Source organism: Alligator sinensis, unplaced genomic scaffold (assembly GCF_000455745.1).
Source record: "Alligator sinensis unplaced genomic scaffold, ASM45574v1 scaffold606_1, whole genome shotgun sequence".
Lineage (NCBI taxonomy): Eukaryota > Metazoa > Chordata > Crocodylia > Alligatoridae > Alligator > Alligator sinensis.
In genome coordinates, this window is record NW_005842472.1 from 607,337 (window position 1) to 626,418 (window position 19,082).

Consider the following 19,082-nt stretch of genomic DNA (forward strand, 5'->3'; position numbering starts at 1 on the left):
TTCATCCCCAGCAAGATTGGTGTAGTTCAAAACAAAATGCTTATCCTGCCCACATCCTGCCTGCCCACAGCCCTTAAATACTATGAACAAGTGGTTTAAGCAGAGTACTGTAACTTTCTTGAATAATGTTCTGCCACTTAGCTTGTTTTCTCTGGTTTTGAACCATGTTTAGATAAGTTGCTTCTAGTTAGATGATTCTTAGAATCATGTATCGTGTGCTATCATATTCCACAACCTAAAACAGATTCAGATGTTCTGCATCCTGTATTAAACATCTTCTTGCTTTAAGATCGTACCTCTAAGAAAAAAATATGAAGTTGGCAGAATTAGTAAACTCAGGCTAAATGCTTTGATCCCTGTGGTTTCCCTTATGTATTTTCTATCAGGGCATTTAGTGCATTGGATGAGATGTATTACATTTCTCCACCACTCCCACAACAGCTACACCCCACAACAGAACCGTCGCCATTTGTGGATCTTACACCTGCACCTCCAGAAATGTAATATATCTCATCCAATGCACTAAATGCCTTGATGGAAAATATGTAGGAGAAACCAAACAACAGCTGCATACCAGAATAAACACACACTGGAAATCTATCAAAGACAAAAATACCCGATTACCCATGGGTGCACATTTCTCACAAGACATTCACTCTCTGTCCAAACTCTCAATTCTAATCCTCAAAGGGAATTTACAAAACACCTCTTGTAGATGAGTCTACAAAGTTCACTTCATAAATCTACTGGATACAAAAAATCATGGGCTAAATATAGACATTGGATTTATGGCACATTATAACCTACCCTCCAGCTGATAACCCCAGGTAACTTCTGTACATTTTACCAACCACATTCTATTACCAGGTCAACATTTCCTCCTTTACCCCACTCCACCTACCGGTTTTGCACCTATCATTTCCCATGACCTCTGATCCTCATTTGCATTCGCATTCGCATTTGCATTTTCACAGACGTGCATTTGTAGATTGGCTTCTATTCCGTCCAGGAGAACCATCAGACTCTACCTATGCCTGAAGAAGGGTGTTTGTGTCTGAAAGCTTGTTAACAGCAATTTTTCCAACTATTTATTTGGTCTAATAAAAGATATAACGTTTACACAAGGAACCTTGTCTGCCAGTGTATTTATAGTTCTATTTATGCATGGAAAAAAAAATACTAGCACAGAAGGATAGAAGTTATTCAAGTGCTTAAATGTCTGCCTGAATTGGGCTCATCACAACCCCAATACTATTTCTATGAAATTCAATTCTATTTATTCAAACATTTTTTTGATTATGTATAGAATGAAGTTTTTTTACTGTTACCTTTGTGTTTTTTGTTTGAGACTGGATTCAGATTTAGCTAACATGAAAAATCCTTTCATTGAGTTATGACTCCATCATACTGCTTATAATTTTTCTTTTTCCTTTGTCAGTCTTTTCATCCGGTTTGAAAGCCTTAACAACAAATACAGATAATTTTTCAATGTAATTGAAAGATTGGCTCTATCTGAATTGTTTAACTGCTTGTCCTTTGCAGCCCTATACAATTTTAAAGGTACAGGAGTACCGCAGTTAACCCTCCAGATTGGTGATGTGGTCCATATACTGGAGTCCTGTGATGGTAAGTACTTTCTTAATAATTTGCATAAATACGTGACATTTGTATCATTATTAGCATCATGGATTTTTTACTTTTTGCCTGCGTTACATAAAAAATAAGTGCCTGTTTATTTTTATAAGTAACTTTATTACTTTAAAAATATTTCATTAAGTTAATAACTTAAATCTCCATTTTGACTAAACTGGTTTCTAGTTGACCCTCACACAGTGACCATTAGATTTGGAACAAACATAAAGAGCTCTCATTGGACATTTGTCTTTATTATATGAGTTGCAGAGTGAATAAGCAAATGCTACCTAAAACCTACCAGGTAGCTGAGGCTAAATCACCTGTGTGTGTGTGTATGTGTGATATATGCATATCTATATTTATAGCTCATGCGTAAGGTGAGGGGGAGAGAAAGACGGTGAGAAAGTTAGTTCGCTCCTCAGAAGTTTCACTTTGCAAACTTACCAGTTTAACCAGGCCTAGAGAGAAGGATTGTGTAATGTCATTTCCCTTTATACTGCTGTTTATCAAACTCTGTGTGTCCTGAAAGTCAGCAAGATACAAGTGCTGTCCCTATATTTCTAGATCTTTTTTAACCAATAAAATGTTCATTTTGTTGATGTAGCATCAAAAGGCCAAAACGGAGTTAAATGCCACTGTACACAAAGTTAATTTAAATATGTTTGTTTTGGTTTATAATATAGTCATTCTTGTAGAGACTTTATCAGAGGTGTTTAAGGGCATGTCATTTTCTTGGAAAGCACTTACTCAAGGCAGAAATAATCCAGGTAGCTGGTCCCATGTAGACATCCTATGATGAGCTGGAAGAAAACTTGTCTTGGAGACTGACTACTGACCTATTTCTAACTTCTAAGAAGTGTACTTCTAGATGATGTATATAAGCAGCATTTAAGTCACAGTGGCTGTATCTACACATTCATTATTGCACCTTAGATACTGCACATTTAGTTTAGTACTTTCTAAATAATGTATTAACTAAATGCACAGTAACTAGAGTTACTGCACAGTAGCACCAGCACGTTTTTTTGTAATGCTTACCATGCATTAGTCTAGTAACATTGCACAGTAGGCTATTAGCATGGTTTTTAACTGCCATGCTACTGTGCAGTGGTATTAGGCTAATGCGCAGTAAGCGTCTTGTGTAGACATGCCCTGAATGTGCTAGAGAAAGCACTTGCTGCATGAAACTGAATCATACATAATATTTGTCAAATCAATGTTTCAGAAAGACAGAACAAGTTGTTTTGAAAGAAGCGCTCTAGAAATCAATGTGCCTCAACCCACTTAACTATGCCAAATAACGTTTATGATCTTACACTGATCAATGATGGCCCAAATTAAAAGCAGTCACACATCATTAACACCAAATATGTTGCTTCAAACAGACAAATGTATTATGAGTAGACTGCCTGACAAAGTTGGTAGTTAGAACTATATAAGATGGGAAGAGGCCAAGGAAGAACATATAAATAGAATTCAGTGCAACCATACAAAGCTGAACTTATTGCTCATGCTAAAGCTATTCAAAACCCCTCTTTAAGCTGTGCTGGAGCTGATGAAAAGTTTTTGATCTATACATATGCAACCTTCTTGAGTTATACTCTATAGAATTATCAAAGCCTCTGAGATTTCTATAATTGCGTACCAGACTGAGGTTATCTGGTCAGGCCTAAAGTTATCAAATTCCTCTTTGTAATGAATCTTGGTAAAAATCTGATACGAAATTTTAGTGTCATCTCCAGGGATCCTGGTTTTCTCTGATTAAAAAAAAAAATCTATATTTATATAGACCACTATATAAATATCTATATGTTAGTGGTGTTTCATTTTAATCATGGAAAAATGTGGATTTGGGGTTACTTTTTCTAAACCAAAAATTGGGGATTGTTTTAAATTGGAGAAAACCAGGATCCCTGGTCATCTCATAGATGGTAAGATATTGTGTTATAAAGGTCTCCCATTTATGCATTACTACATATTTATTGCTTTTATGCATTTTAAATACCTATTGGCTCCTATTATTAACTGTTAAAAAAACCCCTTTTTCTGGATAGGTTACAGTGTATAGGCTCTGCTTGCTGCTTTACCTTCCTTTGGATTCTCTTCCTGTTTGCCTTTCATCTTTTACATGTGGAAAGGCCAAATGAAGTATTAGCTAAACAGCTTTTATCAGCTTGCATTTGATATATTTAGCAGTTTTTGTTGAGTGTAAGAACTGTGGTTTTCTATTGCATGACTACCAGAAAGACCACTCCCAAGAGAAGAGGAGCAGCTTTTACTCTCAGTCAAGCTAAAACTCATAGTAGTGTTTTGTTTTTGGAGTGAAATCTTTTGGTCAAGTGGTCACAGCTTTATATATAATTAATAAAACTATGATACTATTGCTGTACTTTTGGGATTGAGACTTTCAGGGACAGAGATCAGTGTCTAAAAGTTTTTAATGTTTCAATTTCTACATAAACAGATAATTTGTCCCCATTTATACTTAGATTTAATGATTTAGCATGGATTTCTTCTCTTAAGACTGGTAGACAGTGGCCTAGATTCATACCAGTGGAGGTTCTTTTACAGGGGTCTCTTGCCATGCAAATCTATATATTTTCCCATTGCTGTATTTAATCTTTTGACATCCTATGCTGTAACTTTCCAATATTCGTATTCTTATTGCATGTAATCAGAATGTCTAAATAGAGGACTTTGTGTGACTAAGGCCAGTGTTTGTTTTGTTTTAACTAAGTGTTCTGTGTTTTAATTTTAGATTGGTACAAGGGGTATCTAGTGAGACATAAAAGCTCAGAGGTAAGGTCATACTTTTGATCCCTTTCAGTGCTAAAAGTAAACATTTTCCAATTTCAAATATCTTCTTCAGAGTAGAATATGAAAGGGTCAAATGCTGATCACTTAACAGCTCATTCCATTTGTTTCAGTGAAGCTAAGTAAGGTGACTAAGATTTGACCTGAAATCTTGACATAGTATTATCTAAAGCCATTACACTTTTTAAAAATATTACTTTGTTTGTAGATTAAAGGACTGATGAAGGTGTGACTTGAAATACCTGGGTAAATTTGATTTATGGGAAATATGTGCTTCACCATTTGATCTAAGTATTCCTAGGGCCAGCTTAAACACATTAGGCATAAATTTATTTACATTGTACAAACCTTAACTATGAGCCTTTGTTGGGAAGGGCAGCATTTAAATTAAATAATTAATTTAAAAAAAAACTTTGACTGAGGACATTTAATGGGTAGTTACTCCTTGCATGGTAGGTAATATCCAGGTTAAAAATCTTTAATTAATATATTGGTGTCCTACATGCTTGATTTGTTTACTCAGCTGCTCTGGGAAAACATTTTAAGCAAATGAAGACTGCTATAAGTAAATAACTTATCTTCATATTTTATTTACTTCTTTGTAATTCTGTGTGTTATTTATTGTTTCATTAAATTGCTCAGGGATGTTGTTTTTAGAGTAAGGGAAGGTTGGTGCAAGTAAATACCTTATCTTCCTAAAATATATATAATTTATTTATCCAAGGCTTTCAATGTTTTTATTGTCTGAGCTCTCTAACATTGATAATATTCATAACAGGTGGTGGGAGTCATGGCTGACTGGCCTGTTCCCATTACTGGCTTGTTTTCAGGTTAAGTAGAAGCTTCTCTGTACAAGTGACATATTGGAGCAGATGGTAGTACTTGTTGCCACTTATCCATAAAATGTTTAATCTGGAGTGAGGTGGAAGTCCAGTCACACTTTTTCTCCTGAAGCTATGGGTGCTGTCCTGCTGTTGGGTTCATCTTCTGATGAGGATTTAGCCATTTAAACCAAATGTGCAAAGCCTTTTTTCCTTTAGAGAAACAAAACAAAACAGGATTAGTTAATTGTGTAATCTAACTTTTTGTCTAAAATTTTTGCATGCAGATGTATTGGAACTATAAACCCAAGATACTTTGTATTGCATCAATAATAATAATTCCTAATGGGATTCTACTAAAAGAAAATTAGAAACCTTGTTTTATCTCTCACTTTCTTTACTTCTATTTATATCCTTATTATCATACCAGGAAAAAAAAATATGGTAACGAATCTTGTATTCATTACAAGATGCATTTGAAAATAACTATATCTAATATACAAAATGTGAGTTGGTATATAAATCTAATAAAGAAGGAAATAATGTTGCATCAGTTATGGTACCTATAGAAAGTAACAAACAAAAACCAGGGGCGTTTTTAGATATGTAGGTGCCACAGTGCCGGGCGCTTCGAAAAGCGCCTGGCATTGCAACGCTTGCAGTCATATAAGTGACGAAATACACATCAGTGCTGAGAAAATGACAGTGGTCAGCTTTTGAACTAAAAAACATAGAAGGTGCTTTAGTTTAAAAGTGTACCGTCACCATTTTCTGCGTGCTGACACGCATTTCACCGCTTATACAATGGCATGCAATGCATCACAGTGCGTGTTGGCTCATATGCAGCGCAGACTTGATTAATCAAGTTTTCTCCAAAGCATTGGATTTCCAGAGCATCACAGGACCAAAAAGTATGTGTATAAATGCCCAGGAAGTCCTACTTTTTACACAGTTCATGGTTAACTTGTGTATCTCTTTACCACAAGAGGTTGTAGAGGCAGGTGATGTAACCAGGTTCAAAAGGATAGTTGAGAAACACATGGAGGAAAGATCCATTGATAGTGATTATGTAAACAGCGGTGTATCCTCTGACATTCCTAAACCAGTGATGAAGCAGAGGATAAAGCAGGGGATAGGTTATAATAGACATGCCCTGAATTTCTTTCCTGCTAAAAAAATCTATTACTCCTGCTTTCAGACAGATTATTAATTTAGATGGACAAGTGGTCTGAACCAATATGACAATTAGTATTTCCTTATTACCATAAGGAGAGCTAGTGGTAATTCCTATAATTAAGTGGCCTAACAATCTCCAGTTGTGCATATATATCATCACTGTCATTTTTAAATTACAAGAGCACATACTACTCTATTTACTTGAATCCAAGATGACCCTGAATTTAAGACAGTGCCCCCCCCCCCAATTAGATTATATACATGGACAATTTATAAATGTAAATGTATAAATGTAGAGGCTTCAGGGAACAGGAGGAGATGGAGAGAAAAGTCTGCAAGGGAGAGGTGGCAGGGTGCAGAGATAACTAGACAGCAGCTATGGCTGGGGTTCTGGAACTACAGGTCAGGCTCCAGATCAGCCTTATTAGCCATTAATGGACTCATCTACAGCCCTTTACTTGACCTATGGGAGTGATCATCCTTGACCGTGAGGGATTGCTACCACCACTGCCAACTGCTAAAATTCAGGAAACCTATTAAGTGCTCAATTAGTTAATAGCCTTCTTGAAAAGAGAATACCAGAACTGTAGTTATACACTGGTACAGGTTATGTAAGCACCAAAATGGATGCCAGGTGATCTCTTGATCCTTTTTCGATATTTCTGTATTTATTCGACAAGGATCACACTAGCTGTATTGGCGAAAGCAATTCTTTGGGAGCCTGTGTTCATATGGTTAGCCAAATCCTTTTAAAAATAACTTCTTCCTGGAATATTGCACCATCCCTTTAAGTATGGCTTACATTCCTTGCTCCTTTTTTCTAGATCTTTACATTTGGCAATAATAATATGAATTGCTTACTTGTCTCCGGCTTATCAAGTGACCCAGATTGTTCTATGTCAGTGTGCCCTCTTCATTAACTCTCATTTCTCATTTTTTTTGGTCATCTAAGAACTTGATCAGTAATTTATTTTGTCTTCTTTCAGGGCACTGAGGGTAATGTTATAGTAGACTCTACTAGAACCAGACTCTAAAAACAAACCTGCTCAATGGTGGTTTCCTGGTTGCCATTTTATTTTGGGAACTTGCTGAGTTAGCAAGCAATTGATTTATTTAATATGTACCATGTTGAGTTTGTATCATTCTGCTTTTTTAATGAAAACAGCATTTTGGTATCAAGTCAAATGCCTTTTAGACGTCTAAGGATATTGTTTTGATGTTATTACCAAACATATAAGTGTGCTAGATAGAAGGAGCAGCTATATATAGGCTTATCTTGTCACCCATGGCAGGAAGCCTTGGGGGCAGAACGATAAGTATATGCATCCACCCTAAGAAAGGAAAAAAATCAGTGTTCAAAGGGGAGAGTCCCATTATTACATTTATATAACCTCAATAATATTTTTAATGCATAACTTTTACACAAGAGAAAAATAACCCCCCGTGGGTATTTTATACCACATGGGCAAGTCCCCGTGAGCATGAATGTGCGTTTCCTGGGGACAGCTAGCAGCGGCACATATTTGTGCCGCTGCTAGTTGTCCTCAGGGAATGCCCATACCTGTGCACTCTGCTGCACAGCAAGTTGCCCTGGGTGGAATAGGGGAGGCTGGGACCAGCACCTGGCTGGCAGCTGTAGTGTGGCTCTAGCTGGCCAGGTTCTGGTTTTGGGTGGCGCACGCTGCCGGCATGTGCAAACCCCAACTTTTTTGTTGTGGGTTTTTTTGACACTGGGATTTTCTGGTGTCAAAAAAACCCTTCCACGCTGCAAATTAGCAATGTGATGAGTTCCTGCATGTGCAGTGTGTATGGTCTGTGGCAACACAGACTTTCAGCACCACAAACTGTACATGTGTGCTTGTGGGGATGTGCCCCATGATTGAAAAGATTGGTGACAAACCGGCTACCAGGTATGTGAACCCAGACCTGGACTAGCCATTTTGAGAAATGATTAGTTTCTTCACTGATTAAAAGAACAAGTCATGATGGTTTTGTTAAAGTTTTAGGTAAGAAAAGCTGGTTTAAAATAACAAAAATGTGTTTGATTCCAACAGGGAATATTTCCTAAATCCTTTATCCACATCAAAGAAGTTACAGCAGAAAAGAAAAGGTATTTCATTTTTGTTTTTCTCTTAAGCTATTGCCTAATTTTAATGGGTGACTTCTGTCTAAAATGAAATTAAAAACCCACTTGGAAAATGGCTTCATATTTTTGGGGGCTCTTAATCACTTGTGGAGTTAGAAAACAATTGAATTTTATGTACCCTCTCAAACTAATTAAGGTATTTTTACTCCTTTTATGCAGTCTTAGTTAGCCTTAATTATATAAGCTAGTGAGGGGGAAACATGGATATTAGTATTTTTTTTTAATTTCCTTTTCTTAATGTACAGCTCATAACTGTCTACAGATTAAAGTTTAGAATGTTAAGTACTTAGGTTGATTTTTTTTCATATGTTGGTTCAATTAATTTGAGTCTATTTCCCTTTTCCTTAGAAATCAAGAGAATATAATACCTGCTGAAATTCCATTGGTGCAAGAAGTTACCACTACACTCTGGGAATGGGGTAGCATCTGGAAACAACTCTATGTGGTGAGAAGTAGATTTTTTCCCCCATGACTAAAATAGGATGGAAAATTGGAGGAAAAATATTTCATGCCACTTTGAATTCAACATTATGCATGTTAAATAGGCCTATTTATATGTATCAAGCGCTCATTGTAATTGGTATTTTATTTCAAGGGTACAGGACAGGATGTGAGAGAGAATTTAATTACTTGAATTCTCTATCGAAGTATTTGGATCAATACAGTGTTCTCTAATTATTTTACAATAAAAGGCATAGCTTTAAAGTACTGCTTAGCAGTAGTATATCTTTGTGCTAATAATTTAAACTGTAATCTCCCGTGTCTGGGTCATATTCTGTAAGATATGTAGCTGGTACAATGTGTGTGTATTCAAAGAAGGTGGCAATCACAGGCTTCAAAGTGCTGGTGCTTGAACATGCTTTAAAGTGCTGGTAGGAAGTTTGAATAAAATTGTTCAGGACCTTTGATAGCATGCTGCTCTTAGGAACATTTGACAATTTACATGAAGTGAGATTGACTTTACACTTAAGTGAATTAGGGGTGTGTATAGATGAAACAGGGGCCCTAAATTGAACTGGTGGGTTTTAAAAAACACAACTTCAATTTAAGGCTGATGAAACCCCTGTGTTGTGCACACACCCTGCTGACTTACCTGCCTCACCAGCAGGGAGGGGAGGGCGAACTGCCAGCAGGCAGTGTGGTCTCTGGGCTGCCCAAAGTCATTTAAGGCACATTATACCGCCAGCTTTCCTACAGCGGCTGGAATGAATGCACAATACGTTGCCAAGGCATGCAAACACAGACACCATTAAAGCAGTGCAAAAGCATTTAGCCCGCTTTAAAGTGTCATGCACACATGCCTCTTGTTTTGTCTACACATGGATACGATCCTGAAATACAAAACTGATCGTGTGAGTAAAGGAATAGTAAAAGGACACCTTTTAAACTAAGTTAAGTTTGTTTAACTGGTCTGAAAACCTTCTCTGTAAAAAACAAGCCTGTTTCAAAACAAAAGGCTGACTTTCAAATTTAATCTGAACTTCTTTGTAACTCCACTTTTGAAGAGCAAAGGGCAGAACAATGCCCTTTGGAGTTAGGTCTGGCTGAAAATATGCTATAAAAAAACTATTTTTAATAGCAAATCAAGGTATTTTTTTCTAAATTAGATTTTTGAAGTGCCCGTGCTTTACATAAAAGTTCCTTCCAGCCATCCAACCAAAATATGTGACACCTGAAAATTAAAATATTTCTGCTGAAAACTGCATGTAGGACAAGAGGACCAAAAAATTGTCAGCAAGGTATGTTTTGGTATGGAAAGTAGGGATGGAGGGAAAGGCACACTCCTGGAGGTTTAAAATTCAAAATCCTAATACCTGAATAGATCATTAGATCATGTAGTGTTTTATAAGCTTTTAAATTACCCCTGTATTGTGTACAATGACTTGCTTGAGTAAAATGCATCTAGTCTATGGCAGCTTCTTCCAATGGTTGACCATCCCTACTCCTTAAAACAAAAAATGCCCAATTTGAATTTTTCATGCTTCAGACTCCCAGTCACTGTCTTTTGGTTTGCTTCTTTCTGCTAGGTTAAAGAACTGTTGATTACTCTCTGGGTATGTACAGGTGTTACTTTTCTCTTTCTGGAGAACTACAGATTTCCCCAAACAAAAAATGGTATAGATTGCCCCCAGAGAGTTTTTCCTGGGCAAATGAACACCTGTACACTTTCTTACCACTTGACTCCTCCTGGGGACCAGGAAAGAGAAATTTCCACCAGTAGAAATGAATGCCTTTTTGCGGCCTCTGCTTTTCCCTTCATCAAAGTATTTGTAGTTGATAATCAAGTCACAGTTCAGAGTTTGGATGCAGATTGAATACTCTAAAATTCACTGGAAGACACTTGAATTATTTCCATACCATTTTTGGTACTTCCTTCAATTTTTCAATAATTTCTGTAAAATGTGGATGCCAGAATTTATATGCAGTATTTTAATATTAGCATCAACGTTTCCACACGAAGGGGTAAAATCATTGCCAGAATTTCTCATGCTGGGAATTTTTTTTGCAAAATTAACTCCTTTAAAAAAATCCCATAATGTTTAGAAGAGAAAAACTTTCCACCACAACCACACCAATGCTATTAACATTTGCTTTCTTCCTGCAGAACAAAGGGGGATTTTATCTGAGACTTACTTTCAGGGGGAGTTAGGAAAGTCAACTTTTTACATCTTCTGGGAAGACTTTAAGAGGGGGAGAAAGACAAGACTGGTGCTGGAAGTGGTTGCCTGCTTACCTTCCAAGTGTGGCTTGAATACTTAGGAATTCAAAGGCTAAACAGTAAAAAGGCCAATACACAGGGGAGTTTGAGTAGGACCCCAGGTTGGGAGAAGAACATGAAGCCATGATTGCCTAGGAAATTGATTTATGAGTACTGGAGAGTGGGAAGGCCTGTCTGGCTTGAGCTTGGTAGTATAGCTTCAACCTGAGAGTCATTTTGTAGCGTTGTTTTGAGAAGTAAGCAGAGGAGCTCTTAGCTGACTGTAATGTGAACAAGGAGGTATGCCTTGCCTAAGTAGAAATCCTAGGTGAGCCTAAAGTCAGCAAGAAAAGAGTGAGTGATACAGGACCAACTAACAGGCCAGCAAATGGTGGAGTCTGGGTGGCCATTTAAGTGGGCACCTAGAGGCCACCTAGAGAAGTTATGCAATCTCTATGTTTGGAAATTTTCAAGAGCAGGTTGGACAGACCCTTGGCTGGGATGGTTTAGTCAGGATGATCGTCCCTTGAGCAGGAGGCTGTACTAGACATTATGACCTTCCAGCTCTATTTTCCTATGATCCTAAATTACTGAACATCTAATATGCGCAGCTGTAGCAGAGATCCTGGGGCTGTCTGTTCCTTTGTGAAAGATGCCATCCAGAGAGGGAACGCTGCAGGGCAGGCAGGGTGCAGCAGCTGCAGGGCATAGCATAGCAACTAGGCAATGAAGTCAATTAGCAGGTGTCTGCAGGCAGCCCAGGGTAATTTCCTGACTGGCAGGGCCTGGGCCCTGGGAGGCCCAGAGCCTGATCTAGCAAGCTAGTCTAGCCCTGAAAGGGGTAGGAGCTCCTAGCCAAAGCTACCAGAGAAGAGACTGCTGTGCCACCTTTGGATCCCCAGTGCGGCTTGGGGATCCATAGGTGGCATAACAGGTGGGGTTGGGAGGTTATCCAGGCAAGAGGTGAGGGGAAGTTTTCCCATTTAAAGGTACAGAGGGCTGCTCCCCCTTTGCGTTGATGTTGACGGGCTCAGGGGAGACTTTTTCTGTTGTAGCCTGGGGGCTTATTGTTTGAGTTGCAGTTTAGCACCAGTGGCTTGGGTTGGGAGTGTAAGGGGTGGTATACAAAGGTCCCATTAGTGCCTAAGGGGCCTGAGGCAGGCTCAAGGCCTGAACAAGTGTTGAGCCCAGAGCAGGGCAGAGCGTGAGGCTATGGAGCCGATCAGGAACCAGGGGCCTGGTGCTTAAGAGGGGCACAACCCGATGGGCAAGGGGCCCAGCACCTAAGAGAGGTGCAATCAGGCAGGGGCCAGGGGCCTGGTGTCTGAGAAAGGTAGTCCAGAGCTGGTGCCTCAAAGCCATGTCCAGTACAGTGGGCCTGGGCTAGAAGGCCTAGCTAAAAGGAAATGGGTGGTGGCCAAGGAGGCTGAAGCCCCAACAGGAGAGTAACAATACAGCAAGACCTGTGAGGCTTCATGGTGTAGGAGAGGAATAGAGCCACATAATTTGCCCTTAAAGATATAGGTGCCCTGCAGTGGCATAGCCAGAAAGATCTAGTGAGGGGCCTGGGAATAGCAAGGCCCGGGAAGAGGCCTGAGTGTAGTGTAGTTAAGACCAGTAGGGTACTGGGGAGCCCCAGTGGGGATTTGGCTGGATTGAGGCCCATGCTAAGGCCTGTGGGCAGCCTCCCTCTTCATCCTACAATTATATCAAGGCATGGTGGGTGAGACAGAAGGGAAGGCAAAGTGGGGCACAGTTGTGGAGCCACCAGCGGGTGTCATAGCTGCCCCTGTGACCCTAATGTGCTACAGCAACAAAGAGAAATGTAGGATCATGAAGTGAAACAAAGCTTGAAACCTATGCTAATATTTTGTGTTTTAGGCAAACAAAAAAGAGCAGTTCCAGCAGGTGCAATCTATGATGTACGACTTAATGGAGTGGAGATCACAGCTTCTCTCAGGGACACTGCCTAAAGATGAGCTCAAAGAGCTCAAACAAAAAGTCACTTCCAAAATTGACTATGGCAATAGGTAAGCTTTATTTGGGCTAAAGTAGTACTGAGAAACATTTCTCTATTTCCAGACTTCTCCTTTTTACAGTTGGAAATATTCTCTTTCTCTGTACTTGTCTCTAGATCAGTGGTTCTTGACCTTTTCAGGGTAATGGCATGCCACTTCCACTTTTTTTAATGTGATGGTACCACCAGCTGAGAAACACTATTAGTGGTGCCTCAACTTACCTCAGTGGTTTTCAGCAGTGTTCTGCTGCCTCCAGATGAAACTACCTAGTGTGCCAGGAAGGGCTCTGCCACCAGCACTCACTCCTCTTGCATTAGGGCTCTCTTATTAGGCTAAAGCAGGCAGGAGCTGCCTTCTGCTTTGTAAACCTTCATCCCCAAGAGAAGTGGATGGGACAGTTCCCATAAAGGCCATAGGGGTGCTGGACCAGGAAGAGCTGCACAGCAGGAGTCAGCTTTTCTGCCTGCTTTAGGCTGATTAGAGAAGCCTAATGCAGGGAAATGTGGGGCAGTTTTGCCTGGCTGCTGCTTCCATGGTACGCCTAATAGCACCCCAGCATGTTGCAGCACCTGGTTGAGAAGTGTTACCCTAAACAATACATCTTAGTTATATACTAGTCCTCTTCCTTAGCCTTGCTGCAGTAGCAGACTCAACGTTGAGTGTTTTTCAAACATCATCATCCAACTACCTGTCTGCAGCCATTTCAGTACACAAGATCTCTGTCAATCATTCAGATATATAGATATTGGGAGGATCATTTCATATAATTTATCTCCATAACCATTTAACATATTCAGCTTTAGACATTTTCATAATCCTTCCAGAGATAAGATCTAAACCCACACAGGTTACCTTGTGTTCACAGTCTAGTACTGCCAACTAAGCAGTAGTTTTGAGGGATAAAAACCTGTGAGATAGCCTTTATTGAAGGTGAGAGAACAAAGTTTATGCAGAGTTTCAAGGTCCAGTCGCATGTGGTCTCACAGGTGCGGGGATGTCTAAAGCAACCCTGCAGCTGGGAGCCCGTCTCAGTTGCAGGGATTCATGGAGCACCCCTCACGGCTGACATCCTGTCAGATGGGAGCTCATAAGCTCAGGGGTGCACATGGGCCCCTCCAGCTGGGGGGATCCTATCAGCTGACGCAGCTTGCAGATAGGGGCCTCTGGCCACATGTTCAGTTAATGGCATGGTAGGAATGAGCCACAAAATTATTGCACATATTTTGTGAAATAACTTTGTGGTTTATTCCTCCATTTAGCACACCATTTATTGACTGAATGTGTGTCTGGGTGAACACTTAAGACGCAATTAACTGGTTAATTGTGCCTTATGTGCGACATGTAGATAACTCATCCCTGCAGCTGGGAGTCTGCAGCTGAGGCAGGCTTCCAGCTGACACGGGCTTCCAGGCACCCCCATGGCTGGCAGACATGATGCAGTCTTCCAGCCAGGCGGTACCAGGAGTAACCCTGTGGCTTGAAGCCCATGTTGGCTGCCATCTCCCAGCTGCTGGGATACCTGGAGCACCACCATGATTGGAAGCCTGCATCAGGTATGGGGACTGCTGGAAGCCCGGATCAGCTGACAAGGCTCCCACCTGTGGAAACTTGTGGTGTGCCCCCCACGACTGGGAACCCTGTCAGCTGTGGGGCCTCCTAGTCATGGGAACTTGCCACTTGTTAGTGCAGGGGGAGCATGAATCAAGCTCCTGGACTCCCGCTGCATGGGAAGTAAGGCACAATGGGATCTGATTTGTTGACCCTTCCCACGGGATGGGAATGAGGACAGAGACCCTCTTGGGTAGAAGGATGGGTAGGGAAAAGGAAGGGACCCTTTGTTACTTTCAAGTCTCTGCTTTTGTATTCTCCTTCCCTCTTGATGATTCCTGATGACTCTTCATCCATGCCTATTTCTGGTTGGTTGTCACGTCCACGTTGCCTTCCGGGCCTTCTTCTAATTTGGTCTGTTCCCCCAAAACTGGGACTCAGGCCCTCCTGCTCTGGGGTCTTGTATCTGGTGTCACTGTATCTTATGTTATGAGCAGTATGGTACATACTTCCTCTGTTTACCAGACTATGTGTGTATCCATTGGCCTTGTTGTGCTAGACAGCCTGTCTGCTTCCAAGGCTGTGATCTCATGTGACTGCGAGACACAAGCTCTTTAGAAATCAGTTAACCCCTGCTGCCCATCTTACACCATTTCTAATATATATATACCTATAAGCCAGTTCCCAAAAAAACAAAACTTTAAATACTATTTCTAAGCCAACATCCCACCATGCAAGGGTGAATGTGTGTTCTGTTCATAGCAGCACGGTAATTTTACAGTAACAGATGACAGTACAGAACCTTAAAATGATTAAGAGGAAGTGAATACTGACAAACCATAAGGAGAAAGATGTTTTTGTTTTGAGGTTGTTTGGCCAAATAAATACTACTTGCCACAAACTCTTGTTTCATATATAGTTAGATTTTTAAATAAACAGAACCAGTTGCTGAACACCTTAAGTATTTGTGAAGGCAGTTAATGGAACTTAACTTGTTTTTCCAGACTAAAATAATTTTGTGTCATATGCTGCTTTTTATCTCCACAGGATACTTGAGCTAGATTTAATAGTTAGAGATGAAGACGGAAATATCTTGGATCCAGATAAAGCCAATGTCATTAGTTTATTTCATGCACATGAAGAAGCAACTAATAAAATCACAGAGCGAATTAAAGAAGAAATGGTATGAACAATTGGCCAAACTGGCACTTCCTGTTATAAAGAGTTTTATCATTTTCTGTTGTTTATTTAAATGTAAGACAGTTTTCCTTTGTCAGTTTATAAATGTAGGAATGTTTTTTATTTTAGCTGTAAAGTTTTACCTTGATTTACCAAACTTCCTGGTAAATTCTTTGTTAATAACTCTTTTTCAGCAAGTTGTATGATGTCTTTAATTAGGTGTAAAATACAAATGCTGGTATAATATAAGAATCAGATAGTGACAGTGCTGACAGTTGGCATTGAATTTAATATCCATGTGAAGATTTCAAACCTGTGCACTTAAAATAAGCCTTCTTAGGCAGCTAAGGAGTCTGTGTCACTGCTGGCTACATACAACTGCTCCTGTGGAGTTCAGGTCACTTAGCTAGGATTTAGAAGCTTTGACTAAGTACAGAGTTTTGACAATACTGATGAATGGGGCATGAGTTATTGCCTGTCTGAGACATTCACTTTTGATTCTGCAAATGCAGCCACATGCCTGTAATATCCCAGGCCAGAAGCCAGGGATCACTACAGCATGCCTCCCTGCTCAGTTGGAGTGTTCAGCTTGTGTCAAAGATAGCCTGCTCACCCTGCAAGGGGAGATTTGCAGGGAAATATAAAGCATCCTGGGATGCTGGGGGACTGTGAGTTAAGTTGATTCTGAAGGGGATCTGGGAAAGAAGTTCAGTAAACCAATTTAACCTAAATCCATGAAGTCTGATACTACGTCCATCCAGGCTTATCTTAAATCGGTTTAATTTAAAAGCAGTTTATGTGCACTGAACTTCTTCTGTGTTACAGATTTGAACCATTTTCAGTCACATACCAGTTTGTGTAATGTCTGTCCCTAGCCTACTAGATCAAAACTCTGCTGAAGTTTTGTTCTATTTCTTCTTTAAAAAAAAGTGTTGGAATGGTGAAAAGGGAAAGAAGTGGCTGAAGTGGGACTGTGATGAAGTGTAGGTATACATACAAGATGCAATCTGGAAAACTCTTGCTTAGCTGATACATAACCCTGGAGGCCCCTACTTTCTTTTACGCATCTCAGGTTTCGACATAAGTTTTCTTACATTGAATTCTGCAGATACCTCTTGTTTTGATGGGATTGAGGAGTTAAGTGCCTTGCTCATATACAAGCCCACCTACAATTCCAAAATTGTCCTTGTTATCTATTTTCCTCAAAAAGCTAGATTTGGCAGGCATGCTATAAAGACATCTATAGCAGGTCTGCTGGACTGCTTTGCAGAACTGTAAGGGCAGTCATTGTTTTATTTTCAGAAACAACCAGAGGAGGAGGTGACAGAGGTTTTTCCCCTTTTTATTCTATAGCTCAGTGGTTGAAGCTCTCAAGATGCTGAGTGGGAAAACTAAGTTAAAATCCCTTCTCTGAATGAGTCTTTAAATCCTTGTCTCCCATCTCCCATGTGAATGCTTTATCCAGTTAAATGCAGATTCAAACTTCTGAGGGTTTCAAGCTTCTTTTAAGACTGGGTTTCATATAATCTATGGATATGTATATGCCTCAATCAGTCACTTTTATCAAGAAACATATGGGACAATTATCACCAGTTTGAGGAGACTATATAGTATCAATAAACATTTCTGATGCAAGTCCTTCACTACACTAGTGTTTTAATTGAGAACAGAATTTATCTTTTTGGAACCTAACTTTACATATAGCAGATCAGTGGAAGCATACTTGCAAGTCTTGCTAGCATTCTAGTTAGTTTGGTCTAGCTGATAATTTCCTCTTCCTGTGTGTAGTCAAAGGATCAATCAGACTACGGAGCATACTCTCGAAGGTCCTCATCCCCTACCCATAGCCTTTATGTTTTTGTAAGAAACTTCGTATGCCGCATAGGAGAGGATGCAGAACTCTTCATGTCACTATATGATCCACAGAAGCAAACCATTATAAGGTAAGCTGATTACCACTGAAAAAATAATGTTAAAGTTGAGTTGGATAAATGAGGTAAGGAAGGTAATGAGTCAAAATACAAAAATGCATGAATAGAAGAAAATTATTGAGGAAAAAAGAGAAAATAGTTAAAGGCAAAAGCACATGTTCAGTAGAATTTAATTTTATGTATTATTAAAGAATTCCTGTCCAGTTCATATATTGAGGGAAAAAAACTGTGTAGAACCCTCTGAAAACTTAAGAAAAATACTGGTACTCCATTAAAGCCAAGTGATGACCTCAACATTTAGGTTTACTTGCACAAAGGTTAATAATATCACATCATCAGTTGGTTTTGATTTTCTTCAGACTTTGGAGGGAAACAATTATTTATAGTAGATGTAGCAGCTAAGACCTGAGACTTTAGTCGGTTCTCTGTGACTAGTCTGAGTTCAGTCTGAGCCACTCAATCACAATAGCAATGTGCTGGGACAGAAGTTTAGCCATTTGTTAGAATATTTAGAAAAAATAATTGTGAAATTTGTTTTTATCACTGGTATGCATACAATCTAAGGGCATTTAGGTATAGTTTTCATAAATACAGAACTTTGTTATGAAAAATGATGATCCTTTGTGTGTCTGTCAAAACGGGGGCTTTTTACAACAGACATTGGGCAATACAAACATCTGATTGTCAATGGCTTAAAAGTAATTTAATTGTGATAGTTTCCCTGGCTTTCTGTGCATATTGTGTGGTTGATTTTGAAGAACTTAAACTGTCATAGAAAAAAGCAGATGGGTGAGTTCAAGGTATGTTTAGAGTAAGACTACAATTTATCTGTCTCTCTCTGTCTCTCTACCGCCTCCTCTCCTTCTCATTTCATATATCAGCTTATAATGGAGTTGGATAGTAAGTTCTCAGAAATGAATCTGCTGGATTCAACGTTATTTAGAAAGGAAATTGTTCTTTGACCAATTATGTGTTTTGGGAAGTTTCATGAAACTAATAAAACTTGCTCTAATCTGTTAATTTTTGCTATTTCATGAAACCTCCTTTTAGAATGGGAAGATAATAAACATGTAGCTTAAAAGGGGAAAATCCCTCAAGGCTGAAAAATGGTGTAGG

At 39.4% G+C, this 19,082-nt stretch overlaps 1 protein-coding gene across 1 annotated transcript in view; it reads left to right on the forward strand.

Moving 5' to 3' along the window:
- DOCK2 (dedicator of cytokinesis 2) overlaps window positions 1-19,082 on the forward strand; it is a 514,326-nt gene that overhangs the window by 15,960 nt on the left and 479,284 nt on the right. Inside the window, exons 2-8 of the mRNA XM_025212572.1 lie at window positions 1,543-1,626; window positions 4,394-4,434; window positions 8,501-8,556; window positions 8,941-9,037; window positions 13,172-13,320; window positions 15,904-16,039; window positions 17,824-17,978. Of these exons, the coding sequence (XP_025068357.1) occupies window positions 1,543-1,626; window positions 4,394-4,434; window positions 8,501-8,556; window positions 8,941-9,037; window positions 13,172-13,320; window positions 15,904-16,039; window positions 17,824-17,978 (718 nt within the window). The remainder of the gene's footprint in view (window positions 1-1,542; window positions 1,627-4,393; window positions 4,435-8,500; window positions 8,557-8,940; window positions 9,038-13,171; window positions 13,321-15,903; window positions 16,040-17,823; window positions 17,979-19,082) is intronic.